Consider the following 24,939-nt stretch of genomic DNA (forward strand, 5'->3'; position numbering starts at 1 on the left):
CTTTTAAATTATAGAGTTTGGCTCAAGTTTTAAGGTAGATGTTATAGCATTCACAATTTTGAAAGAGGCTGGCAGTCTTGCACCATTGCTAATCATAGCTATGAACTTTGCAATTGCTTAGGTTGGTTACTTAAAGGGCCTGGGTGGCCGTTGCCTTTTTAGATTATCGTATAATCCCTATTAACCACCCCGGGCGCTTAGAAAATTTTGAAATTTTATTAAATGTCATTCTTATACTTCAAAAATTGTTAAGAACAACTAAAATAATGTCGAACTTTAATTTAAGTGAAGATAATCGGCCCAATTTATACGATATGATTCATTTTCCACTGAGAAATTGGATAATAGACAAGTTACATTTTCACTTTGTTCAAATTTTGGCAGACTTTTTGATTCAAAGATGATTTTAATCTCTGTACAGGGAGACCTTATTTTCTGATAATTGGAAAAAGACCTTAGGGGTGCTTATAGGGGCAGTAGCGTTTAATAGGGATTTTACGGTATTTCGATCTCCTTTAGAAGAAGAGCTCCATATAAAGATAAACAAAAATAATCAAATTTCAAAACAAATATGCATGATTTTTTTCTTTCTCAAATGATAGTTGACAGCTAGAGGTATATCATTTCAGTTATATCTGGTTCCTTACTACCCATGGGCTGGATAGGGGAACAAAAAATGCATCAACGTTAACTAATCAGTAATATTAAGCTACAATAAAAAGAAGTGCAACTACCATACATGAACCCCTGACCTTAAGTCCACACATTGCACACTCTTTGAAAAGGCACATTTGCTTATCATAAATGTTTGATTAATACAAAGGAGCAGATTCAAACATCGCATTTTCAGTATATAAGTAGAGCCCCCCCCCCCCCCCCCCGGTCCCATGGTATCCCTGACCTAGAGGCCTTGAAATTCACCATTCTAGTAGAAAAACCCTTGCACATCAAAACTATATAGATAATTCATCTGCTTATTACACAGGAGCAGAGAAGTAGAGAAGTAGATTTTGCAAAAAAAATAATGTATTTTCCCTATTATAACTATGTACTTATTTATTTTAATTGATACCCAGAAGCAAAGAAAGAAATTTTTCAAAGCATTAAAGCATTTTTACTGATAAAATCATAGAGCTCCGACCTAGGCTAACATCAGAACCCCTGACCCTGGAGTCATAAAATTCACAATTTTAAAAGAAGCACGCTTGTTAATCATAACTATGTAATTAGTTAGTTCATTTGATAACCAGGAACAGAAAAAAAAAGATTTTTTAAAAGAAATAATGCATTCTCACTATATAATCAATATAGCCCCACCCTAGCACTAGAACCCTGTTCCTGGGTCCATGGATTTCACAATTTTGTTAGAGGACTCAATGGTTCTTACATTCATGCTAACAGTTTGACTGTTTGATTTCCAGGAGTAAAGAAGAATTTTAAAGATTGTACTAATTTTAGTGGTTTCGCCCCACCTTCAGGCCCCAGGGGGTGGGGGTAGGGGGCAAGGACCATGAGATTCACAATTTTTGTTCCCCTTTACCTTAAGATGCTATATGCCAAAACTGGTTTAATTGGTGGCGTTCAGATTTTAGAACGCAGTTCGCAGTTCGCTATTCGCAATTCAAAAGTGAACTGCGTTCTAGAACGCAGTTCGCAATTCAAAATTAAAACATGCGCTGTGTGGTCTGAAATTTTGGGGGTGGGGTACTAGGGGCCAGATACCACTTCTATGAAAAAATGGTGATGGTACCATCTCTTGTTTCCGAGATATGGACCTCTAGTTTTTAGCCCTACTATATAATACTATACGAATAAACATCGGGCTCGGGGACATCGAAGTCCCCAACCCTGGGGTCTGAAATTTTGGGGGTGGGGTACTAGGGGCCAGATACCACGTCTATGAAAAAATGGTGATGGTACCATCTCTTGTTTCCGACATATGGTCTTCTAGTTTTTAGCCCAACTATATAATACTATACGAATAAACATCGGGCTCGGGGACATCGAAGTCCCCTACCCTGGGATCTGAAATTTTGGGGGTGGGGTACTAGGGGCCAGATACCACTTCTATGAAAAAATGGTGATGGTACCATCTCTAGTTTCCGAGATATGGACTTCTAGTTTTTAGCCCTACTATATAATACTATATGAATAAACATCGGGCTCGGGGACATCGAAGTCCCCTACCCTGGGGTCTGAAATTTTGGGGGTGGGGTACTAGGGGCCAGATACCACTTCTATGCAAAAATGGTGCTGGTACCATCTCTAGTTTCCGAGATATGGACTTCTAGTTTTTAACCCTACTATATAATACTATACGAATAAAGATCGGGCTCGGGGACATCGAAGTCCCCTACCGTGGGGTCTGAGATTTTGGGGGTGGGGTACTAGGGGCCAGATACCACTTCTATGAAAAAATGGTGATGGTACCATCTCTTGTTTCCGAGATATGGTCTTCTAGTTTTTAGCCCTACTATATAATACTATACGAATAAACATCGGGCTCGGGGACATCGAGGTCCCCTACCCTGGGGTCTGAAATTTTGAGGGTGGGGTTCTAGGGGCCAGATACCACTTCTATGAAAAAATGGTGATGGTACCATCTCTTGTTTCCGACATATGGTCTTCTAGTTTTTAGCCCTACTATATAATACTATACGAATAAACATCGGGCTCGGGGACATCGAAGTCCCCTACCCTGGGGTCTGAAATTTTGGGGGTGGGGTACTAGGGGCCAGATACCACTTCTGTGAAAAAATGGTGATGGTACCATCTCTTGTTTCCGAGATATGGTCTTCTAGTTTTTAGCCCTACTATATAATACTATACGAATAAACATCGGGCTCGGGGACATCGAAGTCCCCTACCCTGGGGTCTGAAATTTTGGGGGTGGGGTACTAGGGGCCAGATACCACTTCTATGAAAAAATGGTGATGGTACCATCTCTTGTTTCCGACATATGGTCTTCTAGTTTTTAGCCCTACTATATAATACTATACGAATAAACATCGGGCTCGGGGACATCGAAGTCCCCTACCCTGGGATCTGAAATTTTGGGGGTGGGGTACTAGGGGCCAGATACCACTTCTATGAAAAAATGGTGATGGTACCATCTCTTGTTTCCGACATATGGTCTTCTAGTTTTTAGCCCTACTATATAATACTATACGAATAAACATCGGGCTCGGGGACATCGAAGTCCCCTACCCTGGGGTCTGAAATTTTGGGGGTGGGGTACTAGGGGCCAGATACCACTTCTATGAAAAAATGGTGATGGTACCATCTCTTGTTTCCGACATATGGTCTTCTAGTTTTTAGCCCTACTATATAATACTATACGAATAAACATCGGGCTCGGGGACATCGAAGTCCCCTACCCTGGGGTCTGAAATTTTGGGGGTGGGGTACTAGGGGCCAGATACCACTTCTATGAAAAAATGGTGATGGTACCATCTCTTGTTTCCGACATATGGTCTTCTAGTTTTTAGCCCTACTATATAATACTATACGAATAAACATCGGGCTCTATATTTTGAATACATGTTCTTCATACCTATAAATAGCAAGAAAACCCATCCCTGTTATTTTTCTTTTAGGAAAAACCCCTTGGATTATATACGAAACTATATTTAGCTTCCACATGTAATACTTGTAAATAATTTATTGCTTTGTCTCTGTAGTAACATAAGATATTCGAAAAAAACTGTTTTAATATTTTTCCGATTATTCTGATTTTTATATTTTATTCAATAACTGTAATGTTATTCCGTTCTGAAATTTCATTTCAATTATAAAGTCATTTCAGAATTATATTTTTTAAACAAAAAAATGTCTACTAAAATATGACAAATTAGATCTACATGTACATGTACATGTGTATAAGTTAGTAATTAGGGTTTTAGGGGTTTTTCATTTTAGTAAGAATCCAACAATCAAAAACAAAAAAAAGGGGGGGGGGGGGGTTACAGAGGAAGAATTTAAAAATAATTAAAGTGGAAGAGGATATCCAGTTTTATGGATATGATTTATTATAAAAGTGTTCTTATATATTTTTTTTAAATTTCTTTCTCCATGAATATGAAAATTTTATATAGCAAGATTTAAAATCTAAGTTCTTTTTTTTTAAGTTGTAAAATTTCATTATAAACTTTTGTTTGATAATATACCGATATTGCCCTTTCATTATGTATAGACTTCACAGAAATGCAAAATACTCTTTTTTTTGGAGTCGATAAATAAATGGATTGACCGAATGAAAGGACTACCAGGAATGTTTGTTAACTTTTTAACTAAAAAAAATTGTATATGCAATGAGTTTTCTTTTTCATCTTTTTTTATCCAACAAACGACGTTTTGAGGTGTATATACGATTTAAATGTGGCGATCTAGCCGTCAGTCTGTCTGTATAGCTGTTAAGCAACATGTACAAACGGGTCCGGTCCACATATATCTTTTGATGAAACTAAAGAATATACTACTTCCTACAAAAATTGCTCTTGACCTAAGGATATGCCATGACCTTAACCTAAGGTCATTTTGACAAGTTCAAGGTCACTGGAAGAAATTTTCATAAATTGTATCCGGTCCATATCTTATGTATATACTTAGTAAGTTCCCATTTTGCACTAAGATTGTTTATGACCTGAGGTTGTGCCATGACTTGACTTAAGCACATTATTTTATATATTCAAGTTCAACTTGAAGAAAAATTTCATAATTTTATTTTCTATGCCAAAAAAAAAAAATAATTATTCTACCACTTTACACAAAGATTGCTAATGACTTAACGGTGTGTCATGACCTTGATTCAAATTATTTTGTGGAAGTTCAATGTGAATGGTCCATAGCTTACTTATGGATATTTTTTGATGGGGTTTTCTTTAAAAAAAAGATTGCTCATGATTTGAAAGTTTGACTCGATCTTTAGTAATGGTTTTTGTGCAGTTTCAATGTAACAGGAAGAAAATAGAAATATGTCCATAGGACATAAATGCCCCGCCGAAGGTATACCAGGGTACTAGTAATGCAACATGAAAATTTGTATGAAATTTGTTCAGAATATCTTAAAAAGTGATGCATTTGAATTACTTACATCAGTATGTATCAGCATATGGAGTTTCGTAAATGTGAGGTCAGGCAATGAAAGGTCATGTTTTAAAATTTGTGATACAGTTGTACAGTTCTCATCAGTATGTATCAGCATAAAAAGTTGAAAAAACATTATCAAAGTTTTAATACAATTAAATTTTAAGTTTAAACACAATTTCATAAAAATGAGGTCGAGGTCAAATGAAATTTCAAAGACAAAATGTTGATGTAGTTGAAATGCTTACATCAATATATATCAGCATATTAAGTTTGACACTACTTTTGGAAAAGTGGGTCAAAGGAAGGGTCAAGTTCAAAATTGTTGATGAAGTTGAATAATTCTCATCAGTTTATGAAGTTTGATAAAATATCCGGACTTTTTCTTTAAAACGGAAACTAGAGATGGTACCATCACCATTTTTTCACAGAAGTGGTATCTGGCCCCTAGTACCCCACCCCCAAAATTTCAGATCCCAGGGTAGGGGACTTCGATGTCCCCGAGCCCGATGTTTATTCGTATAGTATTATATAGTAGGGCTAAAAACTAAAAGACCATATCTCGGAAACTAGAGATGGTACCATCACCATTTTTTCATAGAAGTGGTATCTGACCCCTAGTACCCCACCCCCAAAATTTCAGACCCCAGGGTAGGGGACTTCGATGTCCCCGAGCCCGATGTTTATTCATATAGTATTATATAGTAGGGCTAAAAACTAGAAGACCATATCTCCTACTATATAATACTATACGAATAAACATCGGGCTCGGGGACATCGAAGTCCCCTACCTTGGGGTCTGAAATTTTGGGGGTGGGGTACTAGGGGCCAGATAGAAGTGGTATCTGGCCCCTAGTACCCCACCCCCAAAATTTCAGACCCCAGGGTAGGGGACTTCGATGACCCCGAGCCCGATGTTTATTCGTATAGTATTATATAGTAGGGCTAAAAACTAGAAGACCATATCTCGGAAACTAGAGATGGTACCATCACCATTTTTTCATAGAAGTGGTATCTGGCCCCTAGTACCCCACCCCCAAAATTTCAGACCCCAGGGTAGGGGACTTCGATGTCCCCGAGCCCGATGTTTATTTGTATAGTATTATATAGTAGGGCTAAAAACTAGAAGACCATATCTCGGAAACTAGAGATGGTACCATCACCATTTTTTTTATAGAAGTGGTATCTGGCCCCTAGTACCCCACCCCAAAAAATTTAGATCCCAGGGTAGGGGACTTCGATGTCACCGAGCCCGATGTTTATTTGTATAGTATTATATAGTAGGGCTAAAAACTAGAAGACCATATCTCGGAAACTAGAGATGGTACCATCACCATTTTTTCATAGAAGTGGTATCTAGCCCCTAGTACCCCACCCCCAAAATTTCAGATCCCAGGGTAGGGGACTTTGATGTCCCCGAGCCCGATGTTTATTCGTATTGTATTATATAGTAGGGCTAAAAACTAGAAGACCATATCTCGGAAACTAGAGATGGTACCATCACCATTTTTTCACAGAAGTGGTATCTGGCCCCTAGTACCCCACCCCCAAAATTTCAGACCCCAGGGTAGGGGACTTCGATGTCCCCGAGCCCGATGTTTATTCGTATAGTATTATATAGTAGGGCTAAAAACTAAAAGACCATATCTCGGAAACTAGAGATGGTACCATCACCATTTTTTCATAGAAGTGGTATCTGGCTCCTAGTACCCCACCCCCAAAATTTCAGACCCCAGGGTAGGGGACTTCGATGTCCCCGATCCCGATGTTTATTCGTATAGTATTATATAGTAGGGCTAAAAATTAGAAGATCATATCTCGGAAACTAGAGATGGTACCATCACCATTTTTTCATAGAAGTGGTATCTGGCCCCTAGTACCCCACCCCCAAAATTTCAGACCCCAGGGTAGGGGACTTCGATGTCCCCGACCCCGATGTTTATTCGTATAGTATTATATAGTAGGGCTAAAAACTAGAAGACCATATCTCGGAAACTAGAGATGGTACCATCACCATTTTTTCATAGAAGTGGTATCTGGCTCCTAGTACCTCACCCCCAAAATTTCTGACCCCAGGGTAGGGGACTTCAATGTCCCCGAGCCCGATGTTTATTCGTATAGTATTATATAGTAGGGCTAAAAACTAGAAGACCATATCTCGGAAACTAAAGATGGTACCATCACCATTTTTTCATAGAAGTGGTATCTGGCCCCTAGTACCCCACCCCCAAAATTTCAGACCCCAGGGTAGGGGACTTCGATGTCCCCGAGCCCGATGTTTATTCGTATAGTATTATATAGTAGGGCTAAAAACTAGAAGACCATATCTCGGAAACTAGAGATGGTACCATCACCATTTTTTCATAGAAGTGGTATCTGGCTTCTAGTACCTCACCCCCAAAATTTCAGACCCCAGGGTAGGGGACTTTGATGTCCCCGAGCCCGATGTTTATTTGTATAGTATTATATAGTAGGGCTAAAAATTAGAAGACCATATCTCGGAAACTAGAGATGGTACCATCACCATTTTTTCATAGAAGTGGTATCTGGCTCCTAGTACCTCACCCCCAAAATTTCAGACCCCAGGGTAGGGGACTTCGATGTCCCCGAGCCCGATGTTTATTCGTATAGTATTATATAGTAGGGCTAAAAATTAGAAGATCATATCTCGGAAACTAGAGATGGTACCATCACCATTTTTTCATAGAAGTGGTATCTGGCCCCTAGTACCCCAGCCCCAAGATTTCAGACCCCAGGGTAGGGGACTTCGATGTCCCCGAGCCCGATGTTTATTCGTATAGTATTATATAGTAGGGCTAAAAACTAGATCATATCTCGGAAACTAGAGATGGTACCATCACCATTTTTTCATAGAAGTGGTATCTGGCTCCTAGTACCTCACCCCCAAAATTTCAGACCCCAGGGTATGGGACTTCCATGTCCCCGAGTCCGATGTTTATTCGTATAGTATTATAGAGTAGGGCTAAAAACTAGAAGACCATATCTAGGAAACTAGAGATGGTACCATCACCATTTTTTCATAGAAGTGGTATCTGGTCCCTAGTACCCCATCCCAAAATTTCAGACCCCAGGGTAGGAGACTTCGATGTCCCCGAGCCCGATGTTTATTCGTATTGTATTATATAGTAGGGCTAAAAACTAGAAGACCATATCTCGGAAACTAGAGATGGTACCATCACCATTTTTTCATAGAAGTGGTATCTGGCTCCTAGTACCTCACCCCCAAAATTTCAGACCCCAGGGTAGGGGACTTCGATGTCCCCGACCCCGATGTTTATTCGTATAGTATTATATAGTAGGGCTAAAAACTAGAAGACCATATCTCGGAAACTAGAGATGGTACCATCACCATTTTTTCATAGAAGTGGTATCTGGCTCCTAGTACCTCACCCCCAAAATTTCTGACCCCAGGGTAGGGGACTTCAATGTCCCCGAGCCCGATGTTTATTCGTATAGTATTATATAGTAGGGCTAAAAACTAGAAGACCATATCTCGGAAACTAAAGATGGTACCATCACCATTTTTTCATAGAAGTGGTATCTGGCCCCTAGTACCCCACCCCCAAAATTTCAGACCCCAGGGTAGGGGACTTCGATGTCCCCGAGCCCGATGTTTATTCGTATAGTATTATATAGTAGGGCTAAAAACTAGAAGACCATATCTCGGAAACTAGAGATGGTACCATCACCATTTTTTCATAGAAGTGGTATCTGGCTTCTAGTACCTCACCCCCAAAATTTCAGACCCCAGGGTAGGGGACTTTGATGTCCCCGAGCCCGATGTTTATTTGTATAGTATTATATAGTAGGGCTAAAAATTAGAAGACCATATCTCGGAAACTAGAGATGGTACCATCACCATTTTTTCATAGAAGTGGTATCTGGCTCCTAGTACCTCACCCCCAAAATTTCAGACCCCAGGGTAGGGGACTTCGATGTCCCCGAGCCCGATGTTTATTCGTATTGTATTATATAGTAGGGCTAAAAACTAGAAGACCATATCTCGGAAACTAGAGATGGTACCATCACCATTTTTTCATAGAAGTGGTATCTGGCTCCTAGTACCTCACCCCCAAAATTTCAGACCCCAGGGTAGGGGACTTCGATGTCCCCGAGCCCGATGTTTATTCGTATAGTATTATATAGTAGGGCTAAAAACTAGAAGACCATATCTCGGAAACTAGAGATGGTACCATCACCATTTTTTCATAGACGTGGTATCTGGCCCCTAGTACCCCACCCCCAAAATTTCAGACCCCAGGGTAGGGGACTTCGATGTCCCCGAGCCCGATGTTTATTCGTATAGTATTATATAGTAGGGCTAAAAACTAGAAGACCATATCTCGGAAACTAGAGATGGTACCATCACCATTTTTTCATAGAAGTGGTATCTGGCCCCTAGTATCCCACCCCCAAAATTTCAGACCACACAGCGTATGTTTTAATTTTGAATTGCGAACTGCGTTCTAGAACGCAGTTCACTTTTGAATTGCGAATAGCGAACTGCGAACTGCGTTCTAAAATCTGAATGCCTTAATTGGTTCAGTGTAGAAGCTGAAAATGTATAAATGTTAACACACGACGAATGACGACAGATGAAAACGCATAGCAATAGGTCACCTGAGTTCTGATAATAGAGCACTGTGTTAGCAAATTGTTCTTACCACACTGTTACACTTTTATACATTGCCTTATCGGGACACCCTAATTTTCATAACCGACTAGCCATGCTTGTTTTTTGTAAAAGTATGTGTACCGGGGGTACATGCAAATCATTTTTTCATTAGTTTTGCTCATGTTTTAAAAAGACATTGAATGAAAATCAATTTTCCATAAGCTACTATTCATTATAAATGTTTGCCTTAGCAACCCAAACACATCATTGTCTGTTATGGTAGCCTAGTGGTAGGGCATTCGCTTTGTATAATCATGAATTTCTCAAATAATATTAATATTCAAGGCATCAGTAAGAAGCTGATCCTTACATTGCAGGTTCCAATCCCATTGATAAATGCATGAGACAGGTTACTCCGATGAGACTCTATAAACCGAGATTCTGTGTCACGGTAGGTGTTGGCACAAAAAGGATCCCTTACTTCTCAAAGACAATAAGTGCAGTGTACAAGTCTCTATTTGCAGCTTACTATCCCAAGTGGTGGCATCATAAAATGACTGAAAAATGTTTGATAGACCAATAAACAAGCAAACCATTCCTGCAGTCTTATAACAGAAAAAAAAACTTTCTTTTATTACAATTGTTTTTATAAATTTCTTGTGCAATTTAACTGAGCAACATTTGTACAATTTTTTGTTAATAAATTATGATATTAAGATTTTGTTTGAACAGCTATTTATAGCAAGTGCCATTGGCGGATCCAGACGGGGGGGGGGGGGGGTTCTGGGGGTTGGAACCCCCCCCCCCCCCTTTATTTTTTGCCAAGTTTGTCAATTGAGAGAGAAAGAGAGAGAGAGTATAAACGTTTTCCGAGTCTGGAGAGATAATATGTTTGTACGTCTTACTTATTTATTGAAAAGATAAATTCTCACAAATTCAGTTTCCTCCAATTACCTTTTCTATTATACTTTTCCAATGAGAGAATGGTAGAACATATTTTACTTATTTTTATATATTTTGTATATGATAGGTAACATACGAGATTTAATAAGATATTATATTCCCGCGATCTTTGGCTGAGTTGGCTATATATGAACCGTTCTTTTTTTTATCATGTTTTAGATCTATTGAAGGAACTACCATGTAACTCTGTTTTAAAACCCACCCGCATACCACCATAAAAAAATTTCAAATTCTTAAAGAAAATTCTTTGTACTCTTAGGAAAGGATACAAATGCAGTCAATTTTAAGAGTTCCATAGAAATGGGTTTTTTTTTTTGTTCGGAATAGGGGTACGCTTTTTTTTAAGGACATAAAACAAAGATAGTATTTAGAACAACCTTAGATCTTTCCATACAAGTCTTTGAATCTTTGCTTGAGAGTATGTATGGGAGGGGGGGGGGTGTTGTTAGAGGGGCATAAACCTGGAACCCCCCCCCCCTTCCCTTTAAGAAATTGCTGGATCCGCCCCTGAGTGCAACAGCAGCACGAAGTGCTGCTCATTTTGTGGGCTCTTATGACAACGCATTGGCGAAGAGAAAATTATGACTTGCACGTTGATCATATTTTTTCCGCAGTAACTTTGGACCCACACTGCTTTGCTTCCTTAAACTACATTCTTAATTTTGCCATTACCCATGCCTAAAAATTTAATTCGAATTATATTCCCTTAAGCTTATGTTCACACGGGGCTAATGTGGAGTAATTAAATGCATAGTAAATTAATTCGAATTAAACATTTGAAATGTAATGGTTAGGGCCGTGGATATCGGCCTGGATAGCTCAGTAGGTAGAACACCTGACTGGAGATACAGGGGTCCCAGGTACGATTCCCGGTCCAGCCATGCATTTTCTCCTTTCCTGTTACAGATTAAATTGGTGCCGTTGCATGCCCTGAAATTGACAGGTGAAAAACCTGCCAGGGATGAGCCTGGGTCGGGGTCTTTGGAGGGCCAAAGACCTTTAAGGAGGGAGGAATATAATGGTTAGGGTCGTGGATATCGGCCTGGATAGCTCAGTAGGTAGAGCATCTGACTGCATTTTCTCCTTTCCTGTTACAGAATTAAACTCTCCGTGTGAACAGAGCATCGATGCACCAAATGTCAAGTGCGGTTTGACAAGCCCAAATTAAATTAAAACTGAATTTAGTATCTACCCTCACCCTAATATGCACCGTCAACATATTATTAATTGAAAATACACAGTAACAATAAGTGTAGTGTGAATTATAGAGTATCACTATGAAAGATAGTGCTGTGTTGGAATTTTTGCATTTTTGGTTTTAATAGCAAAACTTCTTGAAATTACATGCTCAAATTTTTTAAAATTATATATAATAAAATATAAAGTTGTGAGCATTTTACAAAGCTTACAGAGAGCGTTTGAACTGTAAAACAGATAATATATCGATGTGTCTGTGACTGTGTATTTCTAACACAGTGTAATAATATCAATGCTCTAAATTGCTTTAGTAATGTAAAATATAGGTAAAAAAAATTTCTTATATACCTTCATTCCGATGGTTCACGCCAATCACACATTAAAATGTAACCGTCCGCTCTTTCATCACTCGATACAATTATCACTTGGTAATCCGAAACAGAGTCAAGAGTGTTCATCCTTGTTAATTTGAATTTTCTCGTAAACAATTCACACAAGATTCTTAGAATATAAAAATCTAGTTAGAATAATCTAACTGTGTCTCGGGACAAGCCCTCACCGGGTCCGTAGGACATTCATCATTTTAACGATAGAACATTCTATCTAATAAAAATCGAGTGTGACTAAAATGGGTAGCGAATCCCGGGCCAAAACTGAGAGCCGGGTTTTTGATAATTACGAGATAAATACTCATTCTTTCTTCATGAAATTTACAGACATAGTTTATAAGTATAGGTTTTGCCTTCGCTGAGAATTTTAAATCAAAATGTTTTGTTTTTCGATGATTATCACCGATTGTCTTTTTCCAGGTGACTAAAATGGGTAGCGAGCCCGATTTACTCATTTTGACGATCTTAATGCATCGAAAGTGTTTGTGATATTTGCATTTAATGGTTGTATATTAACTTCAAATAGTTAAATTGTTCAATCATTGTGAAAATAAATGTCAATAATTAGGGTATTTGTCATTTTTCATAGACCCGGGACAGGTCAAAACCGGACGCGTTTGCCCGGGACAAATTATATAATTCCGGATTGCCACAGGGAGAATAAATATTTTTTCAGTCCCTGATCTAGATACACCTTAGAAATAAATTGGAAAAAAAAATAATATAAATAGATACACCTTAGAAATAAATTGGAAAAAAAATAATATAAATAATATATAAACAATAATATAAATATGCAAATAAAAAAAGAGTCATTTATATTTCAGTTATATGTCATTATCTGATAAGTATTTCGGAGAGTTTTTCCCGGGTGAACGTGTCCGGTTCCGACGAATCCCGGGTGTTCAAAAAATGCGTATATTTTCAAGGTAGACAGACTACTCGGCCCAACGACACCTCGGCCCGTGCTGATTGACACCTTGGTCCCGACAGGTCGGCTCAAACCGAAGACTGCTCGACCCGTTTGGAATAAAATAAAATTTGGTTTTCTTAAATTTATAAGTTTAATTTTTTTTGTACTTTCTATGCCACGGTAATGTAAATGTGTACGATGTATATAAAATTTAATCACTAAACGTAAATTATAAAATACGATAATTTCAATATTTCAGTATTTTCTAACAAACAACAGCACAAGATCAAATTATAATTCGTTGATTGGGAGGTACATGTAATAGGTATAAACAGAAGTTTATGCCCTGGTCCACAAGATTTATTGATTTGTTTATTTTTTTATATATTTTTTTTACTGCTTTTGAATTTTAAAAACATTTTTTTTTCAAATCAATTCAATAAAATATCAACAATGGTTACTTAAAAGAACTTTTCATTAACATTAGTAAGTCTCCTAATTATGGCTTTTCGTAATTAACTCCTCATTGTCACCACACCACCCCGTATGAGACTCGCTTGAGACTGCACCGCGTCTTCGTGTTTGTTTAATGATTAGCACTTACAATCAAGTTTCTAATGGATTGTCTTTCTTTAATTACCGTCAATTTGCCGTCTTGAAAGATTGCAAATGTATCAAATTAATTTTTTTTTTACATTTCATAGATATATATAACAGAATAGATAATAAATATATTTAATTAAAATATCATATTTCTGTTTGGGCCGAGGTGTCTTTTATGTGAGCCGAGGTGTCTGCAAATTTGGGCCGAGCCGTAGGGGCCGAGGTGTTATTGGGCCGAGGTATCGTTGGGCCGAGCCGTAGGGGCCGAGGTGTTAATGGGCCGAGGTATCGTTGGGCCCAGGTGTCGCTGGGCCGAGCAGTCTGACATTCATTTTCAATAATCTTGATTTATTACTACAACAGTTAAATGTTTTAGGTAGCTTAAGTTTAATACCAAAGATCCAAATGAAATAATTGTAAATTTGCTGCCGAAATAAAGTTTAAATCGCCAAAATGAGTAATCCGGGCTCGCTACCCATTTTAGTCACTTGGAAAAGGACAATCAGTGATAATCATTAAAAAACACAACATTTTGACCTAAAAATTTCAGCGAAGGCCAGTCCTAGAATAAAAACTATGTCTGTAAATTTCATGAAGAAAGAATGAGTATTTATTTCGTTATTATCAAAAACCCGGTTTTCGTTATCAAAAATCCCGGCCCGGCCCGGGTTTCGCTACCCATTTTAGTCACACTCATAAAAATCGGATAATTCTGATTAGAATAATGCTCCAGTGGATTGATAGAGTACTTCACAGCTGCAGATTAAATGTCCGTGCATGTCTACATACGGCTTGTCTGGTGAGAAAAAAAATTCAACTTCACATTTCTCATTTCGATGAGACGCACTAAAAACCGGACTGACTAGAGACCTGATCTTTATCTATATAAATCTGAACTTTAGCACCTTCCCATTTCCCACAATGCCGCGCGTTGTTTACAAACAAGAGGCCCTGAAAAAAACTTCCTCTAAACTAATGCAGGAAAAATATTTTGATTTTAATATCATCACATTTCAAATTATTTGATAAAAAAAAAACAAAAAAAAAAACAAAAAAATAAACAGAGAAACACCGAATCAAAACTATATCTTTCAAATGCATCAACTAAATCTGTGCAGGAGGCCCGGTAAAGGCTTGGTTGTCTATAGACAATAGTAGATAACTTGTTCCTGTAAGGTTTCTCACATATTTGTTTTATAAAAAGAATTAAATATAGCTTGAAGTTTATTATTCTTTTTTTTTATTTACAGATTCTAATACATACTTATAAAATACAAATATATATTTTCTGTAATTTTTTTATGAGAGAGAGAGAGAGACAGAGAGAGAAAGAGAAAGACAGAGTGAGAAGTAGAGCAAGAGAGAGAGGAGAGCGAGAAGGGATAGTAAGAAAAAAATTACAAAAACAGATTCTTCCAGGGTTTCCAGGCTTCGTCAAAGGTCACCTGATTATTGTTCTTATATGCAATATACTTGTTTATTTCATACATATATTTGATGGAGGATATCAGTTCATTCAAGGAGAGGTATTTACCACTACATCTCATTCTGTAGATAAAATATTTAATCTGAAGAGCAATGAGATTTTTTATTTTGTCTAATTTTGCAAAAGATCCCAATATGAATTCTTTTTTTCAAATATACAACATTAATATGAATCTTTCTAAAACAATAACTATCAAAACTATTCAATAAGTCTTGTACTACATCACATTCCCAGAAGATGTGTTCAATAGTTTCTGTCTCAGTTTCACAAAAAGAACACTTGTATGAACCTATTTTCTTAGTTTTATGTAAAAAGGAATTTGTTGCTAATATTTTATGATTAATGCGGAACTGGAACCACTGAAGTTTTGTATCTTTTGTGAACTTAAAAGGAAATGAAAAAACTTTTTCCCATTCACTATCATTCAAGTTAAAAATTCTATTCCAGCTAGTCTGACCTAAGGGCTTGATGTCATTGCTTTTCAAAATTTCATATAAATTTCTTGATTTCTTCGCATTTAATAAACGGAATGTTTTTTGTGTAATATATGGCATATACACAGTTGGCATAGAAATTATATTTTTGGTTTTCATCCATTCTCTGATAGCAGCTATAAGTCCATTGTACTCAAGAAAGTTTGTATGGATTCCATATTTCAATTTAAACATATTAATGTCCATAAAGGAACCGTCCTCTCTTAAGAGATCATTTACGAAAAATACATTATTTTCAAACCATTTCTTATAAAAAATTGTTTTCTTGCCAATCAGAATATTTTTATTAAAAAATAATGGTTCCATAGAGACACTTGCATCTGGTTCTGGTAATTTTTTAGAAAAAAATAGCCAGGCTTCTAAAACATTTTCCAAAACATATTTTTTACATCTTTAATTTTCTTGAGAATATATTCTTCTCCACAAAAAACTGTTTTTTTTTTAAATCTAAAGTAAGATATGAATATTACCTTGCAGTATGACATTTTTCATCCATACAAGTTTCAGAGACATAATAAACTCTTTAATACTAAGCATCTTGAAACCGCCATCTTTAAGATCTTTAATACAAACTCCTTTTTTAGTCTACAAGCATTACTTCCCATTACAAAAGAATAAAAGGTGTTTTCTAAATCTTTTATATATAAATCAGTGGGATTTGGAAGGGAGGCAAAAATATGATTCAATGTTGGCAATAGAAGTGTTTTCAAAACTGTTAATCGGCCTAGTGGTGTGAGATTCCTATGTTTTCAATGTCTTATCATTTTCTTTATGTTTTCTAACTTTGAACTGAGATTCCTCGAAAGTATCTTCTGCAAATCTATATCAAATTCAATACCAAGTAACCTAAAGTTTTTCTTTCCCCACTCAAGAGATTGATTTTTACATAAAACCTCATCACTACCTTTTTTGCTACCTATCCATATTACTTGTGTTTTATCATAATTTATATGTAAGCCTGACATTTTTGCAAAATCTCTAAGGGTACCTAAACTTGATTGTAAAGATTTCTCACTGCCATCTAATATAAGAGAGGAGTCATCAGCGAGCATCGAGATTTTCTTTTCCCCATCAATAAAATATATACCTTTGATGTCTTTGTTATTTCTTATCTTAATAGCAAGGATTTCAGCACATACATGTATCAAGAATAAGTATGGGGATAGTGGGTCTCCCTGACGACATCCTCGATGCAAAGAGAATGTTTCAGATAAATTTCCTCCCTGATTTACTGCTGATGTAATGTTTGAATAAAATAAACTGACCCATTTCCTCATAGACTCTCCAAAATTAAAGAATTTAAGTGATTTTTAAATAAAAGCCCAAGAGACAGAATCAAATGCTTTTTCAAAGTCAACAAGAAGAAGAAGACCTGGTATTTTTTCTTCTTCTGTGTATTGCATAATGTCATAGATAAGTCTAATGTTTTCAGCTATATGCCTGCCCTGTATAAAGCCTGTTTGATCAGGATGTATAATTTTATCTAGAAACCTTCTGATTCTGTTCGCTATTGAACCAGATGCAATTTTATAAACTGTGTTTAAAAGAGAGATAGGTCTCCAATTTTTTAACAAGTGTTTAGGTTTACCACCCTTCGGTAAGCAGGTAATGATTCCATGTCTCTGAGTTACACTTAAGATATCATGATCATATGCATAATTAATTGATCGGACAACAAAAATGCCTATAAATTTCCAAAAGACCTTAAAAAATTCTGAGGTAAAGCCATCTGAGCCAGGTGATTTATTTGATTTCATCCTAGAAAGTGTTTCCCCTGCCTCCTTCATTGTAATTTGACCTTCTAATGACCTTGATTCTTCATTGCAAAGCTTTTCAATATCTGAAAAATTCATTTTCTCCTGAAGGTTAACATTTTCAATGATATCATCAACATTTCTATAAAAATTTTCATAATATTGTTTGGTTGTTTTTAAGATATCTGACTGATTATAAACTGTCTCTCCATTTTCTAATTTAATTTTTGGAATAATTTTACTTATGAAATTTCTTGACTCGAGATTACAGAAATATTTTTTCGGTTTCTCCCCTTCTTCTATCAATCTTGCCCTTGACCTTATATATACACCAGCCATTTTTTCTGTTTTAATATCTTCCAACTCATTTTTTTTTCTTCAAGAGTTTCATTATTGTTTGTAGATCCCTGTGCCAATTCCTCCAGGGAACTTATTTCTTTTATAAGTTTTTCGTCTTTAAAAATTCTCGATTTTTTTTTAAAAGACGAATATGAAATACATTTCCCTCTAATTTCCATAAGAAGTGTTTCTAAAAATAACTGGTCATTGACTAAGAATGCAATATTTTCATCTTCAATAGATTTCAAGTTATCTATATTATATACTGGAACTGCATACAGTACTGCTCTTTAACCCTTTGTATCACCCCCTTAATTGAGTTTAAAAATTCTTCATCATATAAAAAAGAATTATTAAATTTCCATAATCCTTTGCCTTTCTTAAAATCATTGAACTTTAAAGATAAAGTAATAATCGAGTGGTCGGACCTATAGCTAGGTTCTATAGAACTTGTTGTAACACTTGACAGTAAGTTCTCCGATACAAGAAAAAAATATCTAATCTACTTTGCTTAATGGGACTTTTTTTCTCCAAGTATATCTCAAAGCATCTGGATTATTTTGTCTATAAATATCAACTAAGTTGTTATCTTCCATAAGCTCTATAACCCTCTGTCTTGCATTAGGGTTATTTATATGTTTATAATTATAGTAGTCTAATTCAGGATTTATAACAAGATTAAAGTCACCACTTAATATAACATTTTCACAATTAAAATCATTAATGTACTCATGTAATCTTTCATAAAAAATCAGGGTTATCATTGTTTGGTCCATATATACAACATAAAAGAAACCTTTTTTCTTCAGCAGTAAATTCTAAAAGAAGAAAATTACCATCCACGTCTCCTTTTTCCTTAGACATTTTAACCTCAAAATTATTATTGAATAAAATTGCTAATACCTCTTGCATTTGATGAAAAAGAACATAAGTAACAGTCAAAACCCCACATGCTTCTGATTTCATTTTCTATTTCAGTTGTAAAATGAGTGTCCTGAAGGCAGTAAATATTATAATTCATTCCTCTAAGATAATTAAAAACATCTCTTCGTTTTCTGATATCCCCCAATCCTTGACAATTAGCTGATAATATTTTTAAAGACATGATGAATAATTAAGAAATTACCTCTGACGGAAACTGGAGCTTCTGTACGAATCTTGAATAAACACAGAATTGAGTTGTAAAGAGAAAGATAGAGTAGAAAGGAAAGAAGTAGCAGAACAGGAAAAAGTTTGTAAAAAGCATTCAAACAGTTCAAAAATTGGCTAGCTCGAAAATTGTCAATGGGCCATATAATCGCGTACAGGCAAAAGTCACAACCGGAATTTAATATTTTAAAGTAATAGCAAAAACTTCGACGTCAATGGACATCAAAGTTCCGGAATATTCACATGGATGGAAATTAAAATTCCGGGTTGTCTAAATAACACTTTACACTATTTGATTTTTTCATCAAGATTGTCCAACAAGTCAAACTTCATTCGCTTATCGTTCACAAGTCCATAAACACTTCCATTAAAGTACCACGCATTGTCTATTTTTGGGTGGTCTTTTAATCGGTTTATGAGGATCCCATTCAGTCTCGTCACATCGTCTGTCAGCCAGATCTTCCCATCTGTATTCTTTTTAATATCTGACCTCTTGCGCATTATATTCGCTTTTGCTATGTTGTTCTTTAATTTCACCAGGATTGGCCTTGGTCCGTCTGCTTTTCCCGGAATTCTGTGAATTGCTATGTCCTTCTCCTGAATTCCAACCCCGCACCCATTAAGTAGCACATTCTGAACCACTTCTTCGACATCCTCTTTTTCTTCCTGAGGAACACAATTGATCTTAAAAGTATTTTTCCACGAATATTGTTCATTACGATTAGCGGTCAGATATGCCTCCCGAGCGAGTTGTTTTGTGTCATTCAAATCTGCCTCTAGGTCTTTAACTTTCTCACTTAATCTATCTATTGTCTCGCTTAATTCTTCTAATACCTTCTTCAAACTTTCTGTATTTTCTTTTAACGTTTCACTGAATTCCTTCATTTTATCATCTCAGATTTGAGAAACAACGTTTTTCACAATGTTTTCAACAGCCTTTTCGAGATCTTTTTTCGTGATAATATCAGATTTCAGACGTCTGATCTCATCAATTAAGGACTTGTTTGTCTCCTTATTCTGGGGACTCGATTCAGATTTAGACTTTAGTCTAGTTGATCTCTCAGACATTGTCACAGAATTTTTAAGAGTACGATTGACACAATACACTAATATCAAAAGTCTATTAAGGTCAGACGACACGTTCCTCAAATATATACAATTTATATATAATTTTTTCTAAGAATTTGTCCTTGATGTATAGATACTTAAACAAGTTTCCTCACAAAAAAATTAGGGTACCTTACCAGGCATTTGAACAAGATACCATTGGGTCATATTTTTATATAACCCTTATGGGTAATCTTCTGAATGGCCTTTGTCACATTTATTGTAGTTCTTGAATTTAAAAACATTCTGAAAACAATGCAGAAATAAGAAGAAAATGACAAATACGATATATTTTTTATATAATACCAAAAAATACAAAATATATATTTGAGGAACGTGTCGTCTGACCTTAATAGTAACACAACAACACAGACCCGTAAGCGCTACTCACGAGAACTCAGGTTGAAGACAAAGTCAGTAATAATCCGTTCTTCACACTTTTTCAAAACTCTTTTTTAATTCTTCTGAATCAGATGCTGATGGACAAACTTATATTTTTTCTATATATGTTGAATAAATATGAAAATCTGCACCTTTTCGACCCACGACAGCGGAGCTGAGCTCTACCCGTCTTTCACTACCGGCGCCATTTTTTCCAGATCCGAAGTTTATTATTCTTCATATCAAATGACAAGATTTATTTAGTAAGAAATTATTTCAGTCAAACTTTTTCATGAAATACCAATAGTTTTAGCTATCAGAAAAAATCCGTGTATGAGCTACATGTATTAACCCCTAAATATAGGGACCGGCACCTTTTCAATCCTTGATCTTATATTAAATGTCTTGTGATTATGCACAACTTTTGTTATATATTTTTTACCAAATTATTCAAAAGTTATTACACAAAAAGTAGCAATATTTCAAGGAAAAAGAGTTACTAAAATTTTCAGTCACATAGCTTCTGATTTCTAAGAAATCGGCTTATAATTTTATCGTTCTGCTCATCTACAACGTATTGGCTACAAGTTCTCCAACTTTCGGGTAATTATCGTACGTCGTTCTTGAGATTTTTAGTGGACACAAGACCTCAAAATTATCAATTAAAGGGCAATAACTCACCAAGAAAACATGTATCAAAAAGTGAAACACGTGTAGGTGTAAGTACAAGGTATCTAACCTGAAAGTTAAAAAAAATCAGTCTAAAAGTCTCTGAGAAATTGTCTGTCAAAAAATACGGCGGGGAAAAAAAGAAAATAATAATTAGAAACAGTGGAAAAGGAAGGAAGCTCGAAAGACCCTAATAAAAGTGAAAAAGAAACCTAAGAATAACAAGGTCTTCCGAAGAAAGTCGGAAGACCTTTATAAACACTACTTCCTTTCATTCTTTTCACTAACAGGACCTTGACATTTAACATTTGATGTTCTAGACACATTGAAACCTTTAGAAAGCAAAGATTTATGTAATGTATATCCCCCTCCCACTTTCCCCCTGCGCAAGGTAGACTTTCTCTCTAAACTCTAATCCAGGCATCGTATTAATATAAACTTTTCAGAACACTTTACAAAAGACTCCATAAAACTTTATGGAAAGTGTAATGGTCATTATCTCATTTACCTAGAACATGTAGAAGATATACATTTTATCGGCAAGAAAAAGAAATTCAGAAGTGCCTAAAATTCCTTTACTGATGATCGGAAAAACAAAATATACATTTTATCTAGAATTTCTTTGATGTCCTTTGTTTCTCCTGTTATGATTAGTTAATTTTCTTTCAGATATTTATTATCTTTTTCAAGAAGGATATGGAGATAACGAACAGTATTCAATCTCAAAGTCCATAAAACAATACAAAATTAGAGCAGAGCAAACGCGGACCCCCGAAACATCAGAGGTTGGACCAGGAGTCATGAAGGAGTGAGCATCCCCTGCCGACCGGTCACACCCGTCGTGTGCTCGTTGTCATGATCAGAAAAAAGTGGAAAAATCCGTCATCATTTCAGTGTATAAATGGACCAACAATTGGTATGAAAAACGTCAGTCAGCATTCGACTCAATGATAAACTGTATTTGCTGACAAGGTCATTGTATCGACCATAGAAATTACGGAATGATGACTTTAAACGAGACTGCTGATATTTTTATTTCGTCAACTTTCTTGTCAATAATTTACCTCGTTTTAGAAATTGTTCATACGTACAGCATGCTCTTGCGTATCGAATCAACTGAGATATATATATACTCCGTATGCAGGTGATGAAGGTATATTACTGCATATTAAGTAAAGGAAATTGACGATAGAAAAGTTAAAATCATCACGTTTTTCATATAGCTTGGTTGTTAGATTACTATTAGTGTCTTTTTCAAATAAAATATCCAAGTATGAAACAGAAGAATCGGACTCTGTGGTGTCTTTTTTTTTCAAGCTCACCAGGATATATGCTCAACTTTTGTTATATATTTTGGAAAATACCATTATTAATTGACAGTACGTGGTCGATATATCTAAATGTCGAGTTGAAGGCCACAGCAAGTATTTTCTTCTTTTCACGCTTAAGATTTTGCATAAATTCTGCTTCATATGATTTTAAAAATAAGCAAGCTAATAACGGAGCGCAATTTGTACCCATGGGAATTCCAATAGAATGTTGGAATACCTGGTCTCCAAAAACCACATAGATATTGTCAATCAGAAACTCGAGCATCTTCTTGATGTCAACTTCAGAGTACTTATGTGTACAATCAGAATCTGTTTTAACAAAATAATTTTTCAAATGACCAATGACGAGGTAAGTAAATTTACGAGTTCCATTTTTGTTGAAGAAGCAGCTGTCAATGATATAAAAAAAACCTGGATTTTAATTTGTCGTGCGGAATTGTTGTGTATAAAGTTGAAAAGTCGTAAGTTTTTATGCTGTTGATTTTTATAAAGTCTTGTGATTTCAAATTGTCCAAAAGTTCTTTAGAATTTTTAAGTATCCACATCTGATTTACACCACTTCTTGAATATATAGTTGTACAGTACTCTTGAAGTTTTTCCTTCACTACTGTCAATATTTTAGTGAGAAGTAACGAAAGAGGCTTGGTTGAACATTTACTGGAACCTGCAATGTATCTTTGTTTGTAAGGATTCTTATGAAGTTTCGGAATCCAATATATATAAGGTAGTTCAAACTCATTTTGGCTCTGTGGAATATTAAAAGTATTCAAAACTGACAGGTGATTTTGAAAAATTTCTTCCTTAGAAAGAGTAGTATATGTATAAGTTGGATTACCACTCGTAGAATTGAATCCAAGTTCTTCTGATGTGCAATTTATATAATGAGCCTAACAAACGAAGACAATGACATTACCTGCTTTGTCAGCAGGGACCAGCACGTACTGATCATGTAATCTAATTCTTTTTTCACTTCTGGATTATTGAACACAGAAGGATAGATGGTTTTCATTTTGCCCCTCAATCTTTTAATACGTGACTAAAAATGGTACACAAGTAGGTCCGAGTCTAATCTGTGACTCAAATGCATAAAAGATATGTTTCTATAGTATTTTTGTGATACTCACTCGTAACGAATTTCATTTAGCTGATTGGTCAGTTAGAAAGTATCGCCTGTGCCTCTATTAGCATATGTATTCATTCTTACGTCAGAAAATCTAGTTCCGTCGATCTGTTTATAATGGGAAAGGCTAACTAGATTTTACAATTTTTTTTAAAAAAAAATAGCATGTGAGCGCAGTTAGGTACAATTTTCTCCTTTTACATATAGGTAGATTTCAATAAAATACAGTGACCAGCCATAGGAGAAAATTGTACCTATCTGCGCTCGTATATTTTAAGGGCTTTAAAGAGTGGGGCGGGGTTAAAATGCAATGGGAATTGGATGAAAACATGATACCCCTACCTCAATAAAAGATCTATATCTTCAAAATCACGTTTTTTATTTCTGTTAAAAATAGTATTATTTGAAGGTACACATATCAGTGATTAGTTACATACAAAAATTTGAATAAAACTTAGACATTTAATTTTTTTGTTAGTATACGAGGGGCCGCAAGTCACCCCATCCTTTCGAAAAAAGTGAGGAACACCCCTGGAGATATAAACATGATGCATCAACCAGTAGAAACTCGTTTAAAATCAACCACACAAAGCTGAGATATGACCTATACTCGTACTATGAAAAGTGGAATAATAACTAGAAAGTCTGTTATTGCAAGCAATAGCGTATGTCGCCCCGAACTGGACAAGACTTTCATTTTCCATCAGTAATGCAATACCCATTAGCTAAGCTTGGACAACCATCAACTCGTATAAGTCTTTTCAGTACTTTGATTTAAAAATCAGAGCAAAGCGCACATGCAAGCACGTTCATGCATATGCATGATGACCATACCTTCTTGTAAGAATCAATTATGTTTATCTATGTTATAAATCCCATTCTGTTTGGTCGAAAACCAAAAGAGTAATAGCCATTTAAAGTTTAAGTCAATAAGATTGCAGCGCATGTGCATGCCCGTGTTTTCATGATTATTGTGAGATATCATGCTGTAGGATATCCTAATGCATGACTATATTCAAAATGCGCGCAAAGTTGCGTTTGTTTCATACATCTACACAATATGCCTATTAACCCTAAAAGGTTTAAAGCTCAATTGAATGGCGGTTTCCTTGAACTAGAATCTTAAATTGGACAACAAACAACTCGTATCAGTCCTTTCAGTTCTTTGATTTAAGATCAAAGTTAAAGAATTTTCACTATCCTCCTGTTTCCATGGAAACTATTGACAATGTGCAATTTTTTAATCCAACTAGCACAATTACAGATGCCACTCATTAGATAAATAAAATTTCATGATGAATGTTCAAGGGAGCAGAGAAAAAA

The 24,939-nt window shown here is 35.8% G+C and overlaps 1 protein-coding gene across 1 annotated transcript in view; it reads right to left on the reverse strand.

Moving 5' to 3' along the window:
* LOC134233781 (atlastin-2-like) overlaps window positions 1-18,723 on the reverse strand; it is a 76,057-nt gene extending 57,334 nt beyond the window's left edge. The window contains exon 1 of the mRNA XM_062715787.1: window positions 18,696-18,723. Within this exon, the coding sequence (XP_062571771.1) occupies window positions 18,696-18,723 (28 nt within the window). The remainder of the gene's footprint in view (window positions 1-18,695) is intronic.
* Between the last annotated feature and the right edge of the window lie 6,216 nt (window positions 18,724-24,939).

This window comes from Saccostrea cucullata, unplaced genomic scaffold, assembly GCF_032062105.1.
Source record: "Saccostrea cucullata isolate Sc308-1 unplaced genomic scaffold, CSIRO_AGI_Scuc_v1 ctg1654, whole genome shotgun sequence".
NCBI lineage: Eukaryota > Metazoa > Mollusca > Bivalvia > Ostreida > Ostreidae > Saccostrea > Saccostrea cuccullata.